This window comes from Geotrypetes seraphini, chromosome 17, assembly GCF_902459505.1.
Source record: "Geotrypetes seraphini chromosome 17, aGeoSer1.1, whole genome shotgun sequence".
Taxonomy (NCBI): Eukaryota; Metazoa; Chordata; class Amphibia; order Gymnophiona; family Dermophiidae; genus Geotrypetes; species Geotrypetes seraphini.
The window spans coordinates 24,530,236-24,549,564 of record NC_047100.1 but is presented as its reverse complement, the minus strand read 5'-3'; the positions used below and the strand labels follow the sequence as shown (position 1 = coordinate 24,549,564).

Here is a 19,329-nt window from a genome sequence, read left to right as displayed (position 1 = left end):
TAACCAGACAGAGTCAGGGCAAAGCAAGGACTTGCCATGTTAGCAAGAGATTTTTAATCCGCTACCCGGGTAAGTGGCTAGATAAAGTTAGAACAGCAGGCTGATGTTGGAGGATTCATTTTATTCACAATAGAAACGCAATTGATTGGCCTAAACTGCATATTAAAAGAAGAAACCACGCATTTATTCTGAGGAAATCTACAGTGATAAATCAAATGATCTTAGAGGAGACGCCTGCGTATGGCAGAGAAAAAAAAAAGCCAACCTTGATCCTGGTTCATCTACTTAAGAGTCAAAAGAATCCTGATGCATATTTTTCTTTGCCCAAAAAATAACCTTAATATCCTGTATGGTGTCTGAACCATCACACAGCCAACACGCAACCAGTCACACCACAAATGCTAGCTTAAAAAGTCAAAGCAGATGGAAAGTCACTAGATGAGAATGGGGTAGCTTGAAATTAAATATATATGAAGGGAAAGTTCAAATAGATATACAGAGGAACCTTGGTTTGCGAGCATAATTCGTTCCAGAAGCATGCTCGTAAACCAAAGTACTCGTATATCAAAAGCGAATTTCCCCATAGAAAGTAAGGGAAACTCGCATGATTCATTCCTGATCCCAAAAACAGGCCTAATGTCTTCTTGTCTAACACTTCTCCTACTCCCTGTTTCAGCATTTCTCCCTCTTCTCCCCTTTCTTTCCATTATTACGGACCATCTTTCCCTTTTCTTATTTCCCAATCATCTTTCTCTCTTCACTTTCCCCCATCCCTCCCTTTTTCTTTCTTACCTCCCTCACGGCTGCCAAAAGGTAGCTGCTGTTGTCTCCCAGGCAAGTCATGCAAGAAATTGTCCAAACCGGGTGAAGCTGATGAGCGCCGGCATCCAGGTGAGCAGGAGCAGGCAGCCGTCATAGTCAAGCAGCGGCGGGGGCGGGTGGGTGGCGGAGGGGGAAGGCGGGGCTCGGGAGCAGCAGGCAGCACTGAGCCGTTCTCTGGCAGCGCATCCTGGCATCTGTGGTCCGTGCCCATCCCAGGCTGGGTCTGCTGCAGCTTCACTCTCTCCCCTCCCGATATGGCTTCTTAATTGGCGGTGGACCTCATGGAGGAGGAGGTATGGCAGATTCCCCCCCTTCTCACACCTGAATGCCTGACGTGCACTCTCAGAGCAAGACACCGCAGAGGAAAAGCCAGCAGGAGCACAATCAGGTGCGCGTCTTCAGGCGGGAAAAGTCAAGTTTGACGAATTCAGCTGCTTGTAGGAGTTTCGAGAGAGAGGGGAGACGTTTTGGAATTATCCGGCTTTGCCTGGGCTTTTTCTCTCTCTATCCTCTGCATGCACACGCCTCTCGGAAGCGGAAGGAGACCTGCAGAGCCGACCCACAGACATACACTTTCCTCTCTGGCAGGCCAGGTAGCTCGTTGATCGAGTCAATGTTTGGTTTAGAAACATAGAAAAAAGCAGCAGAAAAGGGCTATAGCCCACCAAGTCTGCCCATTCCAAGTATCCCCTCCCCTGAATTTACTCCCTTAACGATCCCACGTGAGTATCCCATTTTCTCTTAAAATCCGTCACGCTGCTGGCCTTTATCACCTGGAGTGGGAGTCTGTTCCAATGATCCACCACTCTTTCGGTGAAGAAGTACTTCCTGGAGTCGCCATGAAACTTCCCTCCCCTGATTTTCAGCGGATGCCCTCTGGTGGTCGAGGGTCCCATGAGCCAGAAGATATCATCTTCTGACTCGATGTGTCCCATGATGTACTTGTATGTTTCAATCATATCTCCCCGTTCTCTTCTTTCCTCAAGTGAGTACAGCCGCAATTTTTTAAATCTTTCTTCATACGTGAGATCCTTGAGCCCCAAGACCATCCTGGTGGCCGTTCGCTGAACCGACTCGATCCTCAGCACGTCCTTTCTGTAGTGTGGTCTCCAAAACTGAACACAGTACTCCAAGTGAGGCCTCACCATGGCTCTGTACAACGGCATCATAACTTCAGGTCTCCTGCTGACGAAACCTCTGGTCTAAGTTAAATAGAATCGGGTTTGCGAGTTAAAGTTTTCGAGTGTTTTGCTCGTCTTGCAAAACACTCGCAAACTGAGGTTTGACTGTACATGAAAACCTTTCTCTAAGCAATGTTAACTCATATTTGACTGGAAACTCAGTCACTAATACACTTAAAATATAGGGGTCCTTTTATTAAGGGTGCCTTAGAATTTAGTGTACGCTATATTGATTAGCACGCATTAACAATTAGATTGCACGCCTTAATAAAAGAACCCCAAGGTGATCTGGTATATGTTCAGAGAGCCGGAGATTCTGGGAGGTGTAAAACCAATGAAAAAAAAAAAGTCCCACTGACCAATCATTGCATATACATTCCATAGACTTTTTAAATAAGCTGCTTAAACTAATACTCTCAAAAAACCTTACAAAAAACAAAAACGAAAAAAACAACTTATCTGTCTTGTAGGGTCCTGACACGGACCATGTTTCTAGTTTTCAGCCTCAGGGAATCCCACACAGAGTTCTAATACAAAAGTACCAGGTCCCTGTGCGCTAGAATGAAAATCCTCCTCGAGTCAAAAATTACATAAGTTACCCAAAGAGATGTGCAAAGGGAGAAGCTGCTTTGAGGTACTCCTTCAGGCGCGATTCCCCTCTTCCATTCCCTCAGTAGCATTCTGTCTACATCATATTCCTTATGTATGGCCATAAACTATCTACAATAATGTTAGCCACAGGGAATGTGCACCAGCCAGAAGGGAGCAACTGAACGAATCTCGTAACATAGTAGATGACGGCAGATAAAGACCCGAACGGTCCATCTAGTCTGCCCAACCTGATTTAATCTAAAATTTGATGGGGTTTTTCTTCTTGGCTATTTCTGGGCAAGAATCCAAAGCTCTGCCCGGTAGTGTTCTTAGGTTCCAACTACTGAAGTCTCCGTCAAAGCTCACTCCAGTCCATCTACACCAGGGATCTCAAAGTCCCTCCTTGAGGGCCGCAATCCAGTCGGGTTTTCTGGATTTCCCCAATGAATACGCATTGAAAGCAGTGCATGCACATAGATCTCATGCATATTCATTAGGGAAATCCTGAAAACCCGACTGGATTGCGGCCCTCAAAGGAAACCCCCTGATCTACACCCTCCCAAGCCCATCCTCCACCAAACGGCCATATAGAGGCACAGACCGTGCAAGGGAGCTCAGCATAGGACATAGTATATGAAAAAACACTACTACTGAAAGTAATTCTTTTCTGAAGCTGTTCTTTAGCTTGTTCTTGTGTGCTTTAAAGTTATTTTTAAATGACATGAAAAGAAGGCCACATATGGAAGCACAAGGAAAAAAAAAATATTATCAGGAAGTCATCTTACAAGCATGGTCAACTCACAGCAAGTCCAATACATTTCACAAGTTTTAAATGTGATCCTTTTGTAATTTAATTCCTTTTAATTTACACAGAAATTTCCCACTGTGTTTCACTCACAGATACTAACACCATTTAGATTCAAGCTGTGAGGAAATCTTACCTGCCTGGAGCACACAGAACAAATCTCCAGCCGAATCCAAATGCTCAACTCAAGTTTAAACCTGAGGAGAACAGTTGTTCGACAGACACACATCAATGCAGCACAATGTTAAATCCCAAAAAGCAAAAAAAAAAAAAAAAAAAAAAGGTTCGTCTCGTTTTCAGCAGATCTCGATTTGGGAACAGATGCGAGAGCGCTATAGTCAAAGCTGAATAAAGATATCAGGCCACAACAGGAAAGAAAGTAAATATAAAGTACCAAATGAAGAAATTATATTACACCCTTACGGGAAATATTTAATATCAAGCAGATCCATGGCTAAAACACGAGATGACCAATATTCAAAGCCATTTACCTAGGTCAAATGGCCTGCCTGAAAGAGGATGGGATTCGACTTTCTGTGGTTGCAGTCAATCAAAGCATTTTATATATTTTTCCCCCCCCCCCCCACTTTTTACAAAACTATAGCATGGTTTTTAGCGCCAATCACAGCAGTGACAGCTCCGATGCTCATAGGAATTCTATGAGCGTCAGAACTGTTACTGCCTTACCCCGGGAGCCTTCTATGGGGGGGGGGGGCGCTGGTAGCTGTCCTCCTCTATGCCCCCCTGAGCCTTCCCCACCCCCACTGCCACGCACCTCTTCCCTCCTTGTACCTCTAATGTTCGCGGCGTATGCAGCGCCAGCATCGGCTCTTAGAACATAAGAAATTACCGCTGCTGGGTCAGACCAGAGGTCCATCGTGCCCAGCAGTCTGCTCCCGTGGCGGCCCCTAGGTCAAAGACCAGTGCCCTAACTGAGTCTATCCTTACCTGCGTACGTTCTAGTTCAGCAGGAGCTTGTCTAACTTTGTCTTGAATCCCTGGAGGGTGTTTCTCCTACAATAGCCTCCAGAAGAGCGTTCCAGATTTCCACCACTCTCTGGTTGAAGAAGAACTTCCTTACATTCATATGGAATCTATCCCCTTTCAATTTTAGAGAGTGCCCTCTCGTTCTCCCTACCTTGGAGAGGGTGAACAACCTGTCATTATCTCCTTTGTCTTGAATCCCTGAAGGGTGTTTTCCCCTATAACAGATTTCAGAAGAGCGTTCCAGTTTTCCACCACTCTCTGGGTGAAGAAGAACTTCCTTACGTTCGTACGGAATCTATCCCCTTTTAACTTCAGAGAGCGCCCTCTCGTTCTCCCTACCTTGGAGAGGGTGAACAACCTGTCTTTATCTAAGTCTATTCCCTTCATTATCTTGAACGTTTCGATCATGTCACCTCTCAGTCTCCTCTTTTCAAGGGAGAAGAGGCCCAGTTTCTCTAATCTCTCACTGTACGGCAGCTCCTCCAGCCCCTTAACCATTTTAGTCACTCTGCTCTGGACCCTTTCGAGTAGTACCGTGCCCTTCTTCATGTATTTGCAAGGGTGGCATACACAGGGTGGAGCATGGGCAGGACAAAGTCTCCACTTTAAGCATGTAATTTACAGCGGACTGTTAAGTTATGCAGATTGCTGCCACATTATAGCCTGGCTCTAAGGCTGACATGCGATCATGCCTAAATGATAACTGGGTTTATTTTCAACTATCATTACTGTTCTATTAAAAGATCCTAAATCTAGGCTCCCTGTTATGCCTCTAAATTCCTCTTAAATATCCTGTATTATCTACGGTGTCAGGTCAAAAGCACGCCGGGACAAAGGCGCGAGCAGAGAATTGAGCGCAGCGCAGAGGCACGCGCTGAAGAAAATTACTGTTTTTAGGGCTCCGACGGGGGGGCATGGGGGGAACCCCCCCTTTACTTAATACAGATCGCGCCGCGTTGTGGGGGCGTGGTGGGGGGCTTGGGGGGGTTATAACCCCCCACATTTTACTGAAAACTTCACTTTTTCCCTGTTTTTAGGGAAAAAGTTAAGTTTACAGTAAAATGTGGGGGGTTACAACCCCCCAAGCCCCCCACAACGCCGGCGTGATTTGTATTAAGTAAACTGGGGGTGCTCCCCAACAAAAACCCCCGTCGGAGCCCCTAAAAACAGTAATTTTCTTCGGCGTGCGCCTCTTTCTTGCGCTCAGTTGTCGGCACGCGCCTTTGTCTTCCGCGTTGTTGTCTATGAACCATTATCTACACTTTTATTCAACCCACCATAAAGGGTTTTTTTTTCTCTCTCTCTTCTTTCCAATGGCCTCTGGAGATCTGTTGCTGTTCTAACATTTACCTGTGACCTTTTCACGGTCCACTTCTTGGTTTCTAAGCTTTTTGCTCGATTACGGCCATTGGCTCGATACTCATACTTACAATTTTGCCCATATTTGATATGCTCTTGTATATTTCTTGCAACCATAATTGTAGTTGTTATTCAGGCTGTGTATTTGAAATATGTATTACAATTGACAATTCAATGTGCATTATGTATTCTTTATGCTACAATAAAATTATTTGAAAAAAAAAAAAAACAAAACCCATTGACTATCTAATATAATAAAACGGTAAGCTGCGCATGCGCACTTCCTGTGTGTGCGCCAGTTTTCCGTGAGCTGTAGCGACCCATAGGAAGTGCGCATGCGCGGCTTACGGTTCTGTTTTTCGGTCTGGCCTGCTCCCTGCCGTATTGCATTTTTTAGTTGAAAGACGCAGCAATGCTCCTCTCATGATCCCCGCCTGCGTCGGACTTCTGACGCAGGTGGGGATCATGAGAGGAGCCACCGCCGCATCTTTCAACTAAAAAAAAAAAAATACGGCAAGGCGAGCAGGCCAGACCAGACCGAAGCTCAAGACCGCGGGAAGGGAAGGGGGGGCCGACAAAGAAGAGGACTCCAGCCACGAGGAGTCGAACGGAGCAGCCAGATCGCAGCAGGCCAGAACGCGGTGGGGAAATGCTGCAACTGCTGCACAGGGACCTGGAGGGGAAGACAAATACCGCTGCTGCTGCACAGGGAAGTCGGGGGGGGGGGGAGGGAAATGCTAATGCAGGGAAGTGGGGTGGAAATACTACTGCACAGGGAAATGGAGGGAAAGAATGACAGACAGACACCAGGAGGGAGGGAGACAGACAGAAAGGAAGAAAGACACAGGGGCAGGGAGAGGGACAGAAAGACAGACAGAAAAAGGGAGCCAAGGAGAGAGAGACAGACAGACATATATTCTAGCACCCGTTAATGTAACGGGCTTAAAGACTAGTATAAAATAAAATGACGTATTTCAAATATTGCAAATAAATACATAGATTGAGATTAAACCTCAGACATTTTAATTCCGTCTGCTATGGATGAACTAACCGCATATACTAGACAAGACTCTAAATTCACACCCTCATAAGAGTTTATGCTTGGTCAACAGAAATGAACAAAAAAACTCCCCGTTTGCCTTGAAGGACCCCCACTGGCGGTGGCACGCAGGTGTGAACCAATCTGAATGATGGGGGACGTCACATCACATTCCACTCATCTGTCAACATCGTGCATTATTTCTTGAGAGACCGAGATTGGCTGCCTAGGACCCGAGCATCATCAATCTTGTTCGTGTAGGGTGCAGAGAAGCCGCCCAGGGAAGGCTTGCAACAGAAAGAGCTTCACTCTCCCCGAGCAGGTGATGAAGCAACTGTAAAACCTTCACTCTATCTGTATCGCAGCTCTGAGCGAAAGATTTGTTATTTTTCACATTTCCTCAGTGCTTGGTATGCACCTAATTTCTTGCTGTTCCTGCCTCATAAAAGAGGTCATTTTTCAAGCTTAGGCAAATGCCGGAAAGCTGTGAATCTGCTTGTCTCTCATTTTTTATCATTACGTTACTTGTTTCCACTGATATATATGTATATATATATACATATATGTGTGTGTTTATATATATATATATATATATATATATATATATATATTTTTTTTTTTTTTTTTTTTACAAATTGTGATCATGTGCCTTTTTATTTCTGGGTAGATTGCGCCAAATTTCTGGCAGTGATTTGTTTTTTTTGTTAATTATTATCTTGTGCTGCAGTTATTTATATGTCTAAAGGGTAAAGATTTGCATTGAAGAGCATTACAGCTGGAACAGAATCAATGTTTTTCTATAAACCCGATTCACTAAAGGCTTTTCTCCTAGTCTGTGTCTAAGGAAAAAAAAAAAAAAAAAAAAGTAGTGAACCAGTCCCTTATTTGATGACCTGAAAATGCAGATTATGACACGTGCTTGCTTTTCAAGAGTGTCCCAGAGGGAGATACAGTCACTAATTCGCAGTCGGTGGAAGATAGAAGCCTTGATCGCATGCCCTAAACTTTTTCTGGCCCTGCTGGTTAATATTCCGAGCAGACGACCGCCTCTTTTTCCTGTGTAGGAGTGGGCTTAGGAAAGACTTACCCCCTCCCTCTTTCCAAAGCCCTGCTAGTGGATGTCGCTGTGGTAACTGCCCCCAAAGCCCATAAGGATTTTAAGGGCTTTGGGGGTTTTGCTCTGCGGCTTTGTAAAAGAGGGGGTTAATTTCTCAAGTGGCATGGCTGTTTTTGTGTCCGTGTTTTACAAAATTCAGCTCAAAGGTAGAATAAGAAAACAGCATTACACCATCACCTAAAAATAATGTTCTGTTTTTGAATATGTATAATGACAGCCGATAGAAATTACGTGTGGATAACATTTTGAAATTAAATATACACAGGAGCCTGACATTCTGGTTTGTATTTGAAATCCCCAAGACAAGGTGAAACATTGGATTTAATAAAGACATTCTAAATGCCTCCTTATCCTTCTGCTTTTGAACTAATGGCTAAATGATAACGTGAAATCTTCTGCAATATTTATTTCCTGTTTCCACAGTGCTCTGTGTACTGTAGACATGCATCTATTCAAAATGAATGACTATTATAAAAGGGACCTACAGTAAACTCACATTCTAAGTTGAAAATTGAACATGCATTTGCCCAGAAAACAAAGAGGGTGAAGATATGAATAGGGGATCATTTACCACCCTCCCCCACCCCCCAGATTCTGATGGGTAATTTGTTTTTACAATCATTTCTATCATCCCTATTTCTTTATTTAATGTCTCCTCTCCTGTCCTGGAAACTTTTTCTGCAAGGGCTCATGGTCATAAAGTCAGAAAGGAAAATATTCAACTCCTCTACCACTATGAGAACTTAAAACTGATATTAATGCTTGGTCCAAAGGAACCCCAAAACCACACAGGAGCTGCAAAGAAAAGTACTTTCCCCCGACACTCCCATGGTATCCTGGGATTCAACAGCACATCACGCTCTCAGCACAGAGGTGTGCGTGCGTGTTGTCATGCCACACCAGGGAAAGTTGCGTCTTAGTGAGACAACTTGCAAAAACCCCGAAACCCAATAAAACCAAAATTCGGCGTCATACTCCGAGAGGTATGTATACTTTTTTTTTTTTTTTTTTTTAAAGAATGCTTTATCAACTAGTAGGAAGTTGATTAAGAAAAAAAAAAAAAAAAAAAGAGACACGCGAGGAGACAGTGCCATCAAAAAGTTAATAGGGATAGGCCCTCCCCTCCAATCAAAAAAAGATAACAGCAGTAGCATTGCTCTGTAGCCCGAATCCAGCTTCGTAATTGTTCCTACCTGGTCTGTGCAGATGCTGCTGTTGAAATGTATGATGGTGAAGGGAACCCTGACAGAGCAGCAGTGTGCAGACACCAATCCACAAATACAGGAGCCACGGTACTGCAGACACCATTGCCATGCTCTACCTGGGACAAAGATGGAAACAGATTACCACGGGGTGGCAACATCAAAGCAGACACCTCTTCCGCCGCTCTGCCCACCTTTATCATAGGAAAGGCTGCGTCGTCGGAAGAATACAGGGCAGGAAACAGACTGTCCCCACCGACGAGTGAAAAACTGAATAATTCAGCAGGAGCCGATAATGCATTGCACCTTCTATCCCACCCACCCTCCAAAAAACTAAACAGACACTTTTATTATTATTTTTTTTATTTAAATGTTGCAAACCATCTTTTCCCCCTGGGCCATTAATAGCAAAATTGATTTCAAGAAGCCATGCAAAAATGACTAGAGCCAAGTCAGGTCACCTCAGCAAATGCCTTGACACTGAAACTTCAATAGGGGTTCCTGATTAATATGCAACCTGCTCCCCACCACAGTTCAGTTAAAATGCACCAAACTGTAAGGTTGAAAAATGGGATCTACCAGCATAGAATCTATTGCAATTGTTAGTTCGATACTGATCCAGAGAGGAACAGACTAGCCATTTTGGGTTTCTGGAAGCATTAATTGTTAGTTACACTACTGGTACTTGTTTGCCATACCCATGCTCAAATCCCCAGATCCCAACGTCGTTTCCTTTTGCTCCAAATCCAACTGGATTTCACAGACAGCAAACCGGAGGGTGATCTTTGCAACGTGCAGAATTCGCACTAGGTGCCTGCTTTTGGAAAGTCACTTCAGTGATTTGCAAGCAGAGCAGGACTTTTTTTTGCAAGGGTATGCATGCATGCTTTACAGAGCTAATTGGTCAAGCTAGCTTTCACACCGCACTTTGGGGGAAACAAAACAAAACAAAAAACCCAAACAACTGCCTTTTTCCTCGATGCCTGCAAATCAAAAACCCCAAACCAACCCCAGAACTGCAAACCCCACAACTATGCAGCTGCATTTCATATGGCCAAATTAATCAAACTTCAGCCGTTCCCCTCACTCGGCCAATCCCGGGACGCAGCTGAGCTTTATAATGAGGTTTAAAAAGGCGAGAGGCGCGCACGCGCCCACTTTTCACTTCGGAAAGGCGCGTTCGTTAGGCTAGGAATGAGATTTTTCGCACACAGAGGCATGAATGGCGGAGCATTCCACCCCCCACTACCCCCCCCGGTTTGCGACCGGGGGAGGGAGACTTTCAGATAACAATGAGAGGAGCCAAAGCAAAACCTATTTGACCCCCCTCCTAAGACCCCTTTCAGATAAAGGGCAAAAAAAGTCAAAGGGCCTCTGGCGCGAGGCCGCGCTCACTTTTTAGCGCTCTAGGTACCACTTGCGCGTCTATTTGCTGCCAACTCGGCTTAGAGGGCACTTTCCATTCTTGTAAACGAGCGTGGTCTTTTGTAAACTCAGTGTAAGGCGGTGGTCTCAAACTCCAAACCTTTGCAGGGCCACGTTTTGGGATTTGTAGGCACTTGGGGGGCCTCGGGAAAAAAAAAAGTTAATAGTTCTTACTAAAGAAATGACTATTTTGCAGGAGGTGAAACGCTTTATAGTTTTAGAAATCTTTCCTTTTGGCTAAGTCTTAATGAGAATACGAGCATTTATAGCTAAAGAGACGTAGGAGCAACAAACTGTTTCATTTTACTTTGGTGGTTAGGGCCTGGAGTTTGAGACCACTGGGCTAAGGGGATTTGGAGGCAGTGCGAAGGCATAAAAGTTGCAATGTACCATGGAACGCCTTAAAGCGCGGCTTTAACTTCGCGTTGGCGCAACCGTTCAGCTCTCTCTGCATCGCATGTTCCCTCCATCCATTTTGTAGGGCTGGTTTTTTTTTTATTTTTTTGTGCAGTTCGGGTTTTTTTTTTTAAATTTTTACAGACACTTAATTCGCTAGCCATAGCTTCCCCCTGCTATATTATTGGGCGACTTTTTTTTCTTCTTTTTCTTCTTTTTTTTTGAGTCTAAATTAAGGCAAAGCAAGGTTCTTCTTACCTGAATAATCCAGCCGAGAGCAGAGCGTCCTGGCTGCGATCATTGAAAAGACGAGCGCTTTCTCAAATCCATCCGTAGCGAGAAGAGAGGCGGCTAAAGGGCTTTCCCGAAGCTTTTGTCTTGGCCAAGATTTCGAAGCGAGAAACCTCTTGGCATCGGGGGGAGGGGGGGCTCAGTGCATTTTGCTGGAAAGCACCCAGGCTTCCGCCTAAGGACTCATCCCTTCTGTTCGGGGGGGGGGGGGGGGTCTCGCAGCTCTCCTTAATGGCAGCCCAGCCCCACCGAGGCGCTTTCAGAGCGAGCAGAGCGGGACTGCGAAGCTCTCCCCAGCGGTTCTCTTTCCTAACAGAGCCTCGCACGGCGAACTACCGCGTCTTAAAGAGACAGTAACCTGCGCTGCAGGCTGAACCGCAATGGGCGCTGCTGCTTCAAAAGCCGGTGAGTTCAGTTGCACACATGGAACGGATTGTAATCATTTGTGACTTGATGCATGAGTAAGACAAGCTGAGTTGGATTAGCACGATTACCACCGATAGCCCCCCTCCCCCCCCAAAAAAAAAGCAACAATAATGCTATTTGTAAAAATACAGAGAAGGAAAATCCTCCCCTTCCTGCTCCTAAGTACAGCTGCCCTCAATTCTGGTCAGTCCCTTGCTCATATTTCCCCCCATGTTCCCTGCTCATATCTCCCCTCCCTCTGTTGCTTGGCACCACCCTGTTGGATTGGGGGGGGGGGGGAAGAAATGGAACAGTCCGACAAGGCAACTGATGAAAGACTAAAGAAACGTTTGCAGCCCATTAGAACCATGCACTGACACTTAACCCCTCTTTTACAAAGCTGCGCTAACACGTTATCCTGTACACACATTAGCGGTTAGCGCACACGTTAATTTAGGTACAGGGAAAGGCAAGGGGTGCGCAGGGCAAAGAAGGGACTGGGGAGTGGAGAGGAGTGGGGGCCAGAGAGGAGGAGAGGGGCCACACCCTTAGGAAGACCGCGCCCAGGGTGGACTCTTCCCCCCCAACTACTATAATTTACGTGATTATTATTTTACGATGAGCCACAGCCAGAAACACAAGGCTGAGATATGCTTTGCGCAGTACCAGCACCACCGGCCATCTTTAAACACGGACTACAGTCTTGGCTAGTGAAATGTGAATGGAGGAGTAAAAAGACTATTTTTCCCCTGAGGTAGCCCGTTCAGTGGCGAAACAGAAGGTCCCCCGTCCAGACCCTCTAAGACAGGGGTAGGGAACTCCGGTCCTCGAAAGCCGTATTCCAGTCGGGTTTTCAGGATTTCCCTAATGAATATGCACGAGATCTATGTGCATGCACTGCTTTCAATGCGTATTCATTGGGGAAATCCTGAAAACCCGACTGGAATATGGCTCTCGAGGACCGGAGTTCCCTACCCCTGCTCCAAGACAAGGGTGTCAAAGTCCCTCCTCGAGGGCCGCAATCCAGTCGGGGTTTTCAGGATTTCCCCAATGAATATGTATTGAAAGCAGTGCATGGAAATAGATCGCATGCATTTTCATTGGGGGAAATCCTGAAAACCCCACTGGATTGTGGCCCTCGAGGAGGGACTTTGACACCCCTGCTTTAGGGGAAACGGGATAAAAAAACGAATTAAAAAAAGAAATGAGCATTCACACCTGTCAAAGGCTGGTTTAAGTGCTAACATCCAACTATTATAGACAAACTCAGGAATAAATATATAGTGGATCCATTGGCGAATGATAATAAATACACAGTATTGCCGATCTCCCTCTCCTAGGTTTTATCAATATTTTAACTGTAAACTATCTTAGAAGTGCTCAGAGCCTTTACATGAATTTATTTACGAACTCAAAGCATTTTTCTCTGTCTATCCTGGCAGTCTGACAAAGATGGCAAAACAAAGTTTACAAAGCATGGTATAAATATAACATGACAAAATATGTTATGGCGATCACAGTTAGAAACATAGAAATAGGCGGCAGATAAGGGCCACGGCCCATCCAGTCTGCCCACCCTAATGACCCTCCTCTACCTTTACCTTGTGAATAGATCCCACGTGTCGATCCCATTTGGCCTTAAAATCAGGCACGCAGCTGGCCTCGATCACCTGAAGTGGAAGACTATTCCAGCGATCAACCACCCTTTCAGTAAAAAAAAGAACTTCCTGGTGTCACCTCGCAGTTTCCCGCCCCTGATTTTCCACGGATGCCCTCTTGTTGCCAAGGGACCCTTGAAAAAGAAGACATCTTCCTCTGCCTCGATGCGGCCCGTAAGTATTATAAAGCATGGCTAGCGTGACTAGCAAAAAAATGATAAGGCAACCATTCATGACGAAACATAGCATGGAAGACATGTAACGACAAACATGGTGTGGCAACACATAGCATGAGAGATCCTAGAGAGTGCGTAATTGCTTTTCTTCTTGTGAGCTAAGTGGTCGGTTCGGGGTGTAGGGTGGAAGTTTAGAGGCCATATAGTAGCATAGTAAATGACGGCAGATAAAGACCCGAACGGTCCATCCAGTCTGCTCATTAGTTAACTACGTGATTAAATTAACTTGTCTCTTTTTTGCTATTTCTGGGTCATAGACTGTAAAGTCCACCTGGTATTGTCCTAGGTTCCAACTGCTGAAGTTGCCATCTAATCAAGCCATTGTGACATCACTGCTGAGGCTGGCTCTTAGGCACTGGTGGAATGAGGCATGATGACATCACAATCTCAGTTCTGGAATGTTGCTACTCTTTGGGTTTCTGCCAGGTAACCTAGTAAATGACGGCAGATAAAAGACCCGAACGGTCCATCCAGTCTGCTCATTAGTTAAATACATGATTAAATTAACTTGTCTCTTCGTGGATATTTCTGGGCCACAGACTAAAGTCCACCTGGTATTGTCCTAGGTTCCAACTGCTGAAGTTGCCATCTAAGCTCACTCCAGCCTATCCAACCATCCCGTTGTTTGCATGATATCTACTGTAAAGTCTGGCCAGTAACGTCCTCGTGTTCCAAGTTAGTGGAGTTCCCAACAACGATGCCCTCCCCAGCCCATCCAACACCAAATCAACACATATGGGACACAAACCGTACAAATCTGTTCAATACCAGCCTTAGTTCTTTAATTTCTAATGTTTGTTTTCTAATTAGAGATCCTCTGTGTTTATCCCGTGCCATTTTGAATTCCATTACTGTTTTCCTCTCCACCACTCCCTCGGGAGGGCATTCCAGGCATCCACCACCCTCTCTGTAAAGAATTTCCTAACTCCTAAGTCTTCCCTCCCTGTAACCTCAAGTTACGCCCTCTAATTTTACCCTTTTCCCTTCTCTGGCAAAGATTTGGTTCTATATTAATAACTTTCAAGTATTTAAATGTCTGTATCATATCTCCCCTGCCCCTCCTCTCTTCTAGAGGATACATGTTTAGATTTTCCAGTCTCTTCTCGTACTTCTTTTGGTTCAAACCCCTTACCATTTTTGTTGCCTTCCTCTGGACCGCTTCAAGTCTTTTTATATCCTTCGCCAGATATGGCCTCCAAAACTGAACACAATAATCCAAGTGTGGCCTCGCCAATGACCTATATAGGGGCATCAACACCTCCCTTCTTTCTATACAGCCTAGCATCCTTCTGGCTATAGCCACCATCTTATCACACTATTTAAATGGCTTTAGATCCTCAGACACAATCACCCCAAGGTCCCTCTGTCTGTGCTTATCAGTCTCTCACCTCCCAGCACATACGGTTCCCTCAGATTTTTCCTCCCCAAATGCATCACTCTGTACTTCTTCACATTGAATTTTAGTTGTCAGACATTAGACCATTCTTCTAACTTTTGCATATCCTGCTTCATGTTTTCCACTCTGTTACAAATCTTACTATCATTCACAAAAAGGCTAACCTTACCTTCTAACCCTTCAGCAATGTTATTCACAAACCTATTGAACAGAATCGGTCCCAGCACCAATCCTTGAGGTACTCCACTACTCACCTTTCCCTCCTCCGAGCAAATTCCATTAACCACCACCCTCTGGCGTCTGTCCATCAACCAGTATCTAATCCAGTTCACCACTTTGGTCCCTAACTTCAGCCCATGGAGTTTATTCAAGAGCCTCCTAAGAGGAACCATGTCAAAGGCTTTGCTGAAATCTAAGTAAATTATATCTAGCACACATCCTTGATTCAATTCTCTGGTCATCCAGTCAAAGAATTCAATCAGATTTTTTGGCATGATTTACCTTTAGTAAACCCATGTTGCCTTGGATCTTGTAGTCCATTAGTTTCTAAGAATCTCACTATCCTTTCCTTCAGCAACATTTCCATTATTTTTCCAATAACCTAAGTGAAGCTTACCGGCCTGTAATTTCCCGCTTCACCACTCATGTGAAAAGGGACCACATCTGCTTTTCTCCAGTCCTACAAAACCTCTCCCATCTCTAAAGATTTATTGAACAACTCTTTAAGAAGACCCATCATAATCTATCAGCGCTCCTTCAATATCCTGGGATGGATCCCGTCCGGTCCCATAATTTTGTCCACCTTCAATTTTTTAAGTTGTTTATAAACACATTTCCGTGAACAGTGTGGCATCCACTCCATTCTCAGGTGTAACTTTGCTAACCAATCACGGTCCTTCTCCATGTTTTTCTTCTGTGAATACTGAACAGAAATATTTGTTTAGCACGTTTGCTATTTCCTCATCACTCTCCACATAGTAATTCATACCTTCTTTCAGTCTTATAATTCCATTTTTTGTCTTCCTCCTTTCACTAATATACCTGAAAAAAAAAATTGTCTCCCTTTTTTATGTTTCTTCCACTTTCGCCAGACATATTTCTCTTGGCTTCTTTCAGTTTCATCCAATATTCCTTTCGGTACTCTTCTTGAGTTTTTAAAAAATATTTCATGAACACCAGCTCTTTTGCCTTTATTTTTTTTCCGTCACTTGTTTAGAAAACCACATCGGTTTCCTTTTTTTCTTATTTTTATTTATTTTCTTCACATAAAGGTCAGTAGCTCTTTTTATTGCACCTTTCAACTTGAACCACTGTATTTCCACTTTCCGTATGTTTTCACATCCAATCAGCTCTTTCTTCAGGTACTCCCCCATGCTACTAAAATCTGCACCATGTCTTGTAAGAGTCTGTAGGCCAATTATTGAGTGCTATCGCCAATTTTGCTAATTACTTTGCGCACAGATCTTTGATCCGTATGCAAAACTGAGCACTTAACTTTGGATGAACTATACAGAATCCCCCTTAGTGCATTGCTTCCTGTTGCAAGCCTAACCAAAATGTTATCTCCTCAGTCAAATAAACAGAACGCAGATTACTGGTGCATTAAAAAAATGTAAACTGTCAAAACCTTTCTGGCCCAGGTCCCTGGATGTCCTGACCCAGCACTTCCCCTGACATGTCAACTTTTCTGCCACATGGGCCCAGTCTTTTGGTGGGTGCTGTGAGGTTATATAATCTTGTAGGTCATATCGCAAGATTGACATTGAAAGAAGAAGAAACTGTGCAATCAAGTGTCCTTATTCTACTGGCTAATGAGGTAGGTCCTCCAGAAAGGCAGGAACAGGGAGGAAAGAGGTTTAAAAGACCAACTTGCTACTTTGTGCCACCCCCTGGAATTTTGGATTCTGGGCCAGTGGTTCCCAAATCTGTCCTGAGCACTCCCTCACCACTTAGGTTTTTAGGGATTTCCACAATGAATGTCCATGAGAGAGATTTGCATGCAGGAGGGGCAGTGCATGCAAATCTCACTCATGAATATTCATTGTGGATATCTTGTAAACCTGACTGGCTGGGGAGGGGGAACCCCCAGAAAATAAGTGGGCAAGTGCCTCGCTAGTCCCAAAAGGATGGTAGTCGTAGAAGCCAACAGTTAACGGGGGATAAAATATATTTTATTGGGGAATCAAATATAAATCAAACCCCACTCATATTTTAATATTTATCAATGTATTATGTCACATTGTATGTTTTTGGAGATGCATCTTTATGTAGCTACTTATCCATTTATTTATATCTGCTGTTTGATGTAATTATTTATTTATTTATTATCTGATACTGATCTTTTTATTTATATCTCTTTGGTGTAGTTATATTTTGATTTTATGTGATTTTTGTGATATTTATTTAAGGTTCTATTTGTTTTAACAGTAATCTCGTGCCCCTGAAGCATCCGTTGCCAGGCAAACCATGGTCACACAGGGCTTGATTCTGTTTTGACTGCCGAAATTTGTGGCAGAATGATGGGACTGGCTAACTAACACCACCCCACCCCCCTTTTACAAAACTGTAGCACGTTTTTTAGTACCGGCGTTGGCGGTAACAGCTTCAATGCTCATAGAAATTCTATGAGCATCAGAGCAATTACTTCTGCGGCTAGCGCTGAAAACTGCGCTAAAGTTTTGTAAAAAGGGGGTTAAGGTTTTACGGGACAGGGAAATTGAGCTAAATAGATTGGAGATGTATGGCATTTTAACAAAAATGTAGCCTGCAGAGAGTGGTGGATGCAGCTCTCGCTGCCTTGTTGGATGGCCGATGCAGATTTTTATCTGCCAACATTTACTGTGTTACCATGAAAATAGGTTTTAGGTATTTTATTTATAGATTCAGTAATAAGTCCTTTACATATATAAGATATATGGGTACCTATAGGAAAGTTTTTGTAGATATTATTTCTTTTCTCATATAGAAGCTCTTTTTGATATGAAGGCAGTCTTCACTGCACAAGGGAATTAATAAGTTAAGGCAACCAGGCAATTAATAGCATGGGCAGTGGTGTGAATTTCCTTCATTTATCTTGCATTAATGGAGTGTAAACTGCCTTTTGTGCCCAATTTAAGCACTAAGGTCTAGTTTCACTAAGGCGACGGATACGATCCGTCAGCGATCTGATCCGTGGCCAGGGGGGGGGGGCTGATTCGCAAAGCGCCCTCATGCAAATGAGGGCCATCGAAAGCATGCCCCCAACCGACCACACAGATCGCTCTCCAGCGATCCCGATGCATGCGCAGACCATCTGTACCTGGCAGAGCTGGAAACTAGAGGTCTGCATGGGAACAGGGATCGCGAGAATCCCGCGGGAGTCCTGCAGGAATCCCCCCCCCCTAATCCATGGGACTCCCACAGGGACCTCCCCCTAGCCAACGGGACTCCCACGGGGATGGAAGGCTTTGGAAGCAGGGTTCATCCATATAATATAATGGACACGTCAGCCTTAGTAAAAGAGGGGGGTTTATAAGTTAATTACCTAAACAGAAAACAAAAAAGGGTTCCACCAAGGAGATTCCACAAGGAAAACAGCAGCGCAAACACAAAAGAAACTGTGGAATCGATGATCCTGTCAGAAGTAATTGCTGCTTTTTATGGGGACGGACGGGGATGGAGGTAATTCCTTGTGGGGATGGGTGGGGACGGAGAGGATCCTGGCGGGGACGGAGAAGATCCTGGCGGGGACGGATGGGGACAGAGAGGATCCTGGCGGGGATGGATGGGGACAGAGAGGATCCTGGCGGGGACGGAGAAGATCTTGGCGGGGACGGGTGGGGACGGAGAGGATTCTGGCGGGGATGGAGAGGATCCTGACGGGGATGGATGGGGACAGAGAGGATCCTGACGGGGACGGAGAGGATCCTGGCGGGGATGGATGGGGACAGAGAGGATCCTGGCGGGGACGGAGAGGATCCTGATGGGGATGGGTGGGGACGGAGAGGATCCTGGCGAAGATGGGTGGGATTTCTGTCCCCGCGCAACTCTCTACTGGAAAAAAAACCATGGGCTTGCACTGCGGGGCAGAGAGCAGGAGAACGGGATCGGGGCAGAGAAGCAGGATTTTTACACAGTCGCTTGCTTTTGGATCGGCCAGCCCAGTCAGTGTGCCTGCGTTAGTTTAGTGAATCGCATCCTTCCCACTTTGCATGCCGTTTCCCCTCATTTGCATGATCGGATCAGAGAGTGATCGGCCACGAGGTTAGTGAATCGGGTCGCAAAGTGGTCGGGACACGATCGGTGTCCTTAGTGAACCTAACCCTATCATTGTTAAGCCTTCTGTCCAAAAGAGAATCATTCAGGTTACCATCAACGCGTAATTACAGTTCCCCCCTGTTCCACATTCTAGCTCTGTTTACAGAACACGAAAAAAATGTG

General features: G+C 44.9%; 1 protein-coding gene across 2 annotated transcripts in view; it reads right to left on the bottom strand.

The window, feature by feature from the left end:
- Positions 1-11,729, bottom strand: part of TAFA1 (TAFA chemokine like family member 1) — a 309,921-nt gene extending 298,192 nt beyond the window's left edge. The window contains exons 1-2 of one of the 2 annotated variants that reach the window (XM_033926734.1): positions 11,183-11,729; positions 9,095-9,222 (exon numbers count right to left, since the gene is read on the bottom strand). In XM_033926734.1, coding sequence (XP_033782625.1) covers positions 9,095-9,215 — 121 coding nt within the window. In that variant the 5' untranslated portion in view covers positions 9,216-9,222; positions 11,183-11,729. Of the gene's footprint in view, positions 1-9,094; positions 9,223-9,801; positions 10,068-11,182 lie in introns of those variants that run through there. The other variant, XM_033926735.1, reaches the window with a different exon arrangement.
- Between the last annotated feature and the right edge of the window lie 7,600 nt (positions 11,730-19,329).